Source organism: Microcaecilia unicolor, chromosome 6, assembly GCF_901765095.1.
Source record: "Microcaecilia unicolor chromosome 6, aMicUni1.1, whole genome shotgun sequence".
In the NCBI taxonomy this organism is placed as follows: Eukaryota; Metazoa; Chordata; class Amphibia; order Gymnophiona; family Siphonopidae; genus Microcaecilia; species Microcaecilia unicolor.
The window spans coordinates 164556184-164564928 of NC_044036.1; the positions used below are offsets into that span (position 1 = coordinate 164556184).

The following is an 8745-nucleotide window of genomic DNA, read 5'->3' on the forward strand; positions in this document are numbered from 1 at the left end:
GACGGCAAAACCAAAACTAAGATGTTTTGAGCTAGACCTCTTTTTATGATGAATAAGGAACAAAAAGGTGCCCTAAATGACCAGATGACCACTAGAGAGAATCAGGGATGACCCCCCCAATAGCCAAAGTGGTCACTGACCCCCTCCCACCCCCCAAAAATGTGAATACAAATATGACTTAACAATCTCTATGACAGCCTCAGATATTATAGCCAGGTCTATTAGAGCAGCATGCCGGTCCCTGGAGTAGTGTAGTGGTCGGTGCAGTACACTATGGAGAGGGGAACTTGGGTCCCTATCGCCCTCTACCTGTCACACTTGTGGTGAAAACTGTGACTCCTCCCAAAGTCACCAAAACCCTACTATACCCACATATTGGTGCCCCCTTCACCCACAAGGTCTATTGTAGTGCTGTACAGTGGGGGGCAGTAGGTTTTGGTTGGGTTTGGAGGGCTCAAGAACAAGATAAAGGAGCAAAGGTGAGAAGTGTACCTGGGAGCATTTTTATGAAGTAGACAAAAGTGCCCCTAGGACGCCCCATTGCTCTCCTGAGATGTGTGGGGGACCAGTCTGCTAAAAATGCTGGCTCCTCCTACATCCCAATGGCTTGATTTTGTACATTTTGCACTTCTTTTTTTTTTTTTCCTTTCGAACATGGACAAAAAAACAAAATGTACAAAGCATAAAACCTTGTTCAAAACAGTATTAAAAAAAAAAAAAAAAAAAGGTTTTCTTTTTCGAAAATGGCTTTCTTTCCTGTTTGGATTCTGGACATTTTGTGTAAGACGTCCAAAGTCGGACATTGACGATTCATATCGAAAATGCCCCTCCTAGTAACTAATAATGGGGGTTAACAGTAAAATAAACATCTTAATGATAAGCAATGTTGAAAACTTCCCCTCTTAATGTTCCAGTAGACCTGGATTTGGACCTTTGTTTACCGAAGAATGTATAAGATGTGCCTGTTGATTATGGCCCTATTGGCTCTTCCGTCATTAATCCAGTTGATAATATGGTAGATTTTTCTCTTTACCAACCCTGGAAGATATACAGAAGGTAGTTTTATCATTGAACTCTACAACATCTAAGTTAGATTCCTGTCCAGTTTGGTTACTTAAGTCATCAGTTGACAAGCTTCTGGTTTTTATTGGTCAGATATTTCTTTTGGCACTGGCTTCTTGCTTTTGGAATGTAAACAGGCTATTATTCATCCTAGGCTGAAAAGGGCATTTCTTTCAGCAGAGGAGGTCTGCAATAGTAAGCCGGTCATATCTCCTATTTTTAAGGAAGATTATTAACAAAATAATGGCAATTCAGTTAACATAGAGGAGCCTATGCAGACAACCTGTTAGATGGATTGATTGCTTTGCACATGGCTTCTAATGCAAGCTGAATACACAATTTTTGCTCCTCAAAGTAGTAAACTAATGGCATGCAATTTACCACTACATTAAAATTGTGTGCTGTCAGAAAAAAACCCCCAGCACAAACTATGATGGTAATATGCAGCCGTTTGCTGCTTGAAGAGCAAAATGTCTTCCTTCTTGTCAGTGCGTGAGAAGTGATTGGCTCCTACACTAACAGGAAGGGAGACATTAACAAAAAAAGCCCAAGGCCTCTTTTCTGATCATCCCCCCAAATATCCCTAGAAGTCTGATGCCCAGGAATCGTGCAAATGTACCTGCTGAAATTAGGCACATATCCCCCACTCATTCTAGGACAATGCACATAAATGTAAGGAATGTCACCATTCTCCCCATAACCCTCCCATTTCTGTGCCCCCTTTTTTCAATTCACTTGTAAAACTTCACATGCAAAATTTAGCCCGACTTCATGGGTTTCAGACTGGAACTTTCTTCGGGGTCTTCTGGGTGAGGGCCATCCTTGCAAAATTGCTACCGCCATGTGGATGTGCTTTTATTGACAGCTGGCAAGTGAACAGGCACATTTCAATGATGTCACTGCAACAAAATCTTTATTATACCATGTAGTAGCACAGAAAACACAATATCCATAATGACTTTAAATATATGAATGCTGGAAAACAATTTGGGAACATCTTGTTTTCCAACACAGCGGTATTGTGAAATATAAACAGTCTAATAGTAAGATTCATACTCAGTGACAAAAAACTTCTTTAGTGACAGGTAAAAATGATTAAATTCGTGAAATCAACTTCGTTAAGCTGTGCATAGTGAATAACAAAAAAATTCTCTTTATATTTTACAATATATATTTTACAATTATATTTTACAATATATTTTACAATTTTACAATATTTTACAAAACTCCCCGAGCCCATATGCCAGGCCCCCCTCCCTACCAATCTTCAATCTCTGCTTAAAGCCCACCTCTCAATGTCGCCTTCGACACCTAACCTCTACACCTCTACCCAGGAAATCTAGACTGCTCCAACTTGATATTTCGTTCTTTAGATTGTAAGCTCCTTTGAGCAGGGACCGTCCTTCCTTGTTTATTTTCTACAGCGCTGCGTAACCCTAGTAGCGCTCTAGAAATGTTAAGTAGTAGTAGTAGTAATTTCGGAGTTTTTGGAGTAGCAGTTTTTTCTCCATGGGGAGTTGTTTTCTACTACTCCTTTTTTCCGATTCATGTTGAAACCAGTTGTAGAAGCCCTTTTCAGGGGATAGGTGGTTACTGTATGCGCCTCCCCTGGGCGATTGAGGTTTCATTTTGTTTAATTATAATTGAGCAGTCTGGTAGGATTACCGTTCATTGACAATTATTAGCAAAGTTATAAAAATAGATATTTAACATTTTGCTGTCCAATTTTTATGTATTTGGTTTCAGAATTCTACGTAATTCATCAGTATTCCAGTGAAACATCATGATGACCCTTTCCACAAGCTTAGGGATCCTTTTACAAAGGCGCGCTGAAAAATGTCTTGCGGTAGTGTAGGCGCAGGCTTTGGGCATGCGCCGATCCATTTTTTACGTGCCTTTTAAAAAAAAGGCCTTTTTTTTGCTGAAAATGGACGTGTGGTAAAATCAGAATTTCCGCGCGTCCATTTTGGGTCTGAGAACTTACCACCAGCCATTGACCTAGCGGTAAAGAATCCAGGCGGGTAATGACCTACGTGCGTCAAATGCCACTTGGCGCGCGTTCCGTTACATGTGCCCCCCCCCCAAAACTTTCAGACGCATCACACCAAAATGAAATGACTGCAAGATCCACGCGGTAGTCGGGCAGTAACTCCATTTGGAGTACGTTGGGCATTTGTAGATGCTTACGCGGTTTAGTAAAAGGGCCCCTTATGCTGGTTTGCACTTTTTTCTTCTAGTGTTCATGGCAAAAACTCTGCAGATTTTGCTGTTGTCGTAAGATATGTTCTATGGTTTTCTGTCTTATTGCATTTCATGTCTCTGTTCTTGTTATTCTGCTCACCCTGTCAAAGTTTTTGGTAATCTGGGAATTAAGCACAGTGTAGCTCATAGCATTTAAGGACTTTAGCAAATTTTATTTACAATTTTCTTTCTTTGGAACTAATCATCAAGAAAATTGTGAGCTATGTTGATGGATAAACAATTGCTTTGTAACACATCCTAATACTCTGCCTGATTGCATAGCATTTCATGTGGGAATAGTGGTAGGCACTGTGCTTTTCTCCAGGCAGATTCATTCATTCGAAGCCATTGTATTTGGTAGAAAATATAATCTATTTCTGGTCTAAATTCCATGGAAGAATCTTTCAGAAGACTCTAATTTCTCATTAGACTGCAACTTTAAAGTACATTCCATTGTATTAGTGGCTTATGTCCTTTGACATGTTTTTTGTTTCTCTCCCTATACCTCCCCCCTTAGCTCCCTGGTGGTCCAGTGGGGGCAATGGGGGCAGGAGCGAATCCCACTCACTCGTGTCCCTAGTGGCAGCATCCTCAAAATGGCTTCTGTGACCTCTCATGGCAACCTCACGAGGTGGTGGGAACATTCCATGGGGAAAGAGGTTTCTTTATGTTGCAGGCTGGGGCGGGAGAAGGAAAGGAGGGGGCGAGGTGGGACTCAGAGGGCTCCAAGAGGTTTTGAATAGATATGAGGGTGCTGACCGATATTCAGTGCCAGCACATGTATAGCTAAATGGCCAAACTTATGGCAGCTTTGAGCCAGTGGCGTAGGACATGGGGCCAGGGGGACCTGGGCCCCCGTAGATTTGGCCCCGACCCCCCTCCCGCCGCCAACCCCGCCGTCACCGTCGCCTGCCTTTGCTGGCGGGGGACCCCAACCCCCACCAAGCCGAGGTCCTCTTCTTCTCGCAAAAGGCTTCTTTCTGTTTCTGACGTCCTGCACGTACAACGTGCAGGACGTCAGACTCACAGAATGAAGCCTTGCAGATCTGTTGTACATGCAGGATGTCAGAAACAGAAGGAAGCCTTTTGCAAGAAGAAGAGGACCTCGGCTGGCGGGGGTTGGGGTCCCCCACCAGCAACGGTAGGCGACGGCGAGTTGGCTGCGGGAGGGGGGTTCGAGAGGGTCGCGGCGGGGAGGGGGGGCAAAGTCAGCAATGGCAGGGGGGGGGGCAAAGTCGGCAATGGCCGGGGGGGGGGGGGGGGGGGTCAGCAGCGCCGGGGAGGGGCTAAAATGTGCCCCCTCACCTTGAGCTCTGGACTCTCCTCCCGCTGAAGTCTGGCTATGCCCCTGTTTTGAGCTGTCCTAAATTCATTCGCTTAGCTGTGTGGGTGCCAGCACTGAATATTGTCGGCACTCACAAAACTGCTAACCCCTCCCCAGCACCGCCCCCTGTACTGCCCCTGATCTGCCCAGTTTTTTTTAGGGCCGGTTAGAGCCGATATTCAATGGCACTGCTCAGTTAAGTGCCACTGAATGTCAGTGGTTGGGCGTCCCTAAGTGATTTAAGTGGGCAGGAGCCTCTCCCACTGCATAAACTGCTTTTAATAGTGGACTGCTTAGGTAGCATAATTTTTTTTGTCCTTTAAAAGATGACATCATCTACTAAACCTTGAAAAGTGCAAAGCTGAAATTCTATACTAGAGGCAAAACTGATCCACATCTTAGAAAAGATACTACAGAGTATATGTTAAAAAAAAAAGTCTTTCGAACAGCATGCCTTGTAGAGCAAGGAGGTTATTTAAATGTAATAATTCATTCTCATTGGCTTTTCAATCTAGATCTTGGAAGAAAATATGAAGCTGGAGTGCAAGTGCCATGGAGTTTCTGGATCCTGTACAACCAAAACGTGTTGGACAACCCTTCCCAAGTTTCGGGAGTTGGGTTACATCCTAAAAGAGAAATACAATGAAGCAGTCCAGGTGGAATCCATCAGAGCAAGTCGAAAAAAGCGTCCGTTCTTCCTGAAAATAAAAAATCCGATGTCCTATCTCAAACCCATGGATACAGATCTGGTGTACATAGAGAAGTCTCCAAACTACTGTGAAGAAGACCCTGTCACTGGAAGCATGGGAACACAGGGTCGAATATGCAACCAGACGGCACAGCATTCTAGCAGCTGTGATCTGATGTGCTGTGGTCGAGGGTACAACACACACCAGTATTCCAGAGTGTGGCAGTGCAACTGCAAATTTCACTGGTGCTGCTATGTCAAATGCAACACATGTAGTGAAAGGACAGAGGTGTTCACCTGTAAATGAAGTTGTAGATCCCTGGGAATAAATACATTTGCACATGATCTTAGGTAGCCTGCTGAAAGACTGTGGAGAACTGTTTGTAACATGTGAGTGATTACGTGGATGCACATCTTAGATTGGTTGGATCAGCTGAACAAATAAACAGAGGAATAGGAGAAATCATAAAATGCAAGTTGCAATTGTTAGGGCACAAAATGTATTGACTGCCTTAGAGGAGTGAACTGCAACTGATGAACAGGACAAATTCCAGAGGCCTTAGTTCTGCAAAATTCAGAGGTGCGGGGGTATCTATATAGGTTTATGTCTGAATATAGAAAAGCTGGATACTTCCTCCCCTCCCCCATGCCCTCAATGTCATCATTTTGCAGCAGGAAATGAAAAAAAAAAGGTGACGCATCATACATCTTCGGATATTGTGGCATTTAATCAGCTCGGGAATTTTGCACAATTGAGACCAGTGCGTGAAATTTGCAGTCTGAAATAGTTAAAGAACAGCTAATATTCTATGGTAGAAAAACCCATTGCAGTCCAGGGTAACAATGCCCCATTGTGACTCAGTTTAAAGTATTGATTATGCAGATTTAGTGTTACGTACTTACTGAAAACCTCTTCTTAACTCACAGGATCACCTACCACAAGTATAGCTGTTGCAGTTTGTCATAGACACTGGTTTATCTGCTATTTCTAAAAATGTTTTGCAGTATTTAGTGCAGGGATATGGGACAGCCAAGCATGATAATAGCAATATTTAACAGTTTAATTTAGGTCAACTAATCTTAATTTATTTAAAGAACTCTACCAACATTTCACACACTGTTCTACAAAGTCAGGAGCTTGCTTTTATTGTGGAATAATTTTGTAGATATAACGGAAAAAAAAAAATGGAATTGTACATAGTAGTCCTTACATAAATATTTCTTGCAGAATGTTATACTGATAAAATGGGCATCTTATATATATTTTGCTATTTGCTGCTAGTTGGGAAATTTAACTGGATGCTGTTTTTTTTTAATGTCTACCAGAACACTTTTCTTCAGTTAAAAAAAAAAAGGCATTAAGATGACAATTTTGGACAATGGATCATAGGATCAGAGAGTATATTTTGTAAGAGACTATTTTTATATGAATATTTTATTTATACTATGTCTGCTTGTATAATTCTATAACCTGTAATTTTTCTGAAAACAGGCGTAAAGTTTGTAATTCTTATGGTATTTAACATGACAAGATAAAAACCTCTGTGGTCCATTAGCGTAACAGCAGCGGGCTGGGTGCCTTCAGCTGTGTCCTACAGGTATGTCAAATCGCAGAAGGAGCTTTCGCTTAGATTAGCCATTTCCAGATGTGTGTACAGATGCAGTCATTTCCTGCTCTCAGGGGTCTGTTTACTAAGCCATGCTAGCGGCTTCTGTGTTGCCGACACAGCCCATTCAAAGTATGTCAGCGTTAGCACGCAACCAGCCATGCTAGCGGCTTAGAAAACCCCACCGTCAGTTTGCACGATATGCGAAAAAAGAGGCGGATATACCGCATCAGTTTTGTCTGTGGATTGAGTTCCTGATTGCCATTAACTGGGGGTTCGTTTATCCCATTCAGAAAAAAAAGGAAATAAATTCAGACTTTGCTTCCCAGCTATTAAACTGTGGCATTATGTCCAGCATATGTGCTGTGTATGCTGCCAGGTAAACTCTTACTCTGTGCTACTGTGAAATCTGATTTTATCAGCAATGGGTTGTAGATTATAAAGACACTCAACGTAGAAACCCACTAAGATCTCAATAAATGAGCCATGGACTTATCTGAATAATGTAGCGTTCATGTAGATTTTGGCACAACCCTAGCTGTAAATCTCAAGTCAGTGTGGTCCTGACGGACCCGTTTCGCAGTAGCTTCATCAGGAAACCCACTGGTGGCGGCTATAATGCTGCTGGAAAATGGTCGCTCCCCTTTGGATCTCCTGCTCGTGATTCAGCTGGGGTTGTGCCAAAGTCTACACGAACGCCACATTATTCAGATAAGTCCATGGTTTAATCCTTATTGAGGAGTTTTGGGGACAGTATCTGATAAGATTTTTATCACTGAGCAAAATTTGATTGAGTTAACAATTATTGAGCAAAAATATATAAAACAAAAAAAAATTTCAGGAGGTTTTTTTGTTCCATGATTACTTTTTAACTGTGAGCAGTACAGAAACCGTGAAAAGTACGGTGTGTTGTTGCCATTGCTGCACTATGGCCACAGTATTATGAGATCTCTTTCCTCCGTTAATCAAAAGAGTGTTGTAGACTATAAAGGCAATTCCATAAATTCATGCCAAATCCCTGTGGCATGTTACAATATACTAGCATTTATGTGGGTAAGAGGTGTCACTAATTGACACTTACCCAAGCATGTACTAGCCAAGCTTCTATAACATATGTCATATTCACTTTAGATAGTGTGTGAAAGGGGGGGGGGGAGTGTTCATGTGGGAAGAGCATGGGAGGGCAATGGGTGGCTCTACAGGATGTATGCATAGCTTACAGAATATTATCAGTTATGTGCTAAAGTGGTGCCACTTTAGTTAGTAGAGGTTTATTGTTTGTTCATTAAGGGGTCCTTTTATCAAGCTGTACTAAAAAGTACTCGGCATTGGTGTCAGCATGGGGATTTTCCATGCACTGCGGCCACACACTAATTTCCTCATTAGCGTGTGGCCATTACTGCGGGAGCCCTTACTGCCACCTATTAAGGAGTCAGTAAGGGCTCCCGTGCTACTTCTTACGCTAATTGGGTAGTATGCAGTTAAAATTGGCACTAATTAGCTCATAATTCAATTAAATTGCAGGTGCAAATTGGGCATGTGCCCAAATTTGCACGTACAATTTTTGCAACTTTTATAGAATTAAGGAGATGGTGTTCAATGTTTCATGCCCAAATTTGGATGCGTGCAACTTAATTGAGTAACGGGCCCTTAACTAGCAGTAACTGGGTGCTAACGACCAATTATTACAGTTAATGGGCTCCAATTAGGATTTGCGCATGCATCTGGCGGTGCGCTATTCTATAAGGCTTAGTGTTCAACTTTTATAGCGTGTATCAGAAAAGGGGGCATGAGCAGGGGCATGTCGGAGGCATTCTTTAAAG

At 42.3% G+C, this 8745-nt stretch overlaps 1 protein-coding gene across 1 annotated transcript in view; it reads left to right on the top strand.

The window, feature by feature from the left end:
• Positions 1-7189, top strand: part of WNT7A (Wnt family member 7A) — a 72162-nt gene extending 64973 nt beyond the window's left edge. Inside the window, exon 4 of the mRNA XM_030207604.1 lies at positions 5143-7189. Within this exon, the coding sequence (XP_030063464.1) occupies positions 5143-5622 (480 nt within the window). The 3' untranslated portion in view covers positions 5623-7189. The remainder of the gene's footprint in view (positions 1-5142) is intronic.
• Positions 7190-8745: the final 1556 nt, after the last annotated feature.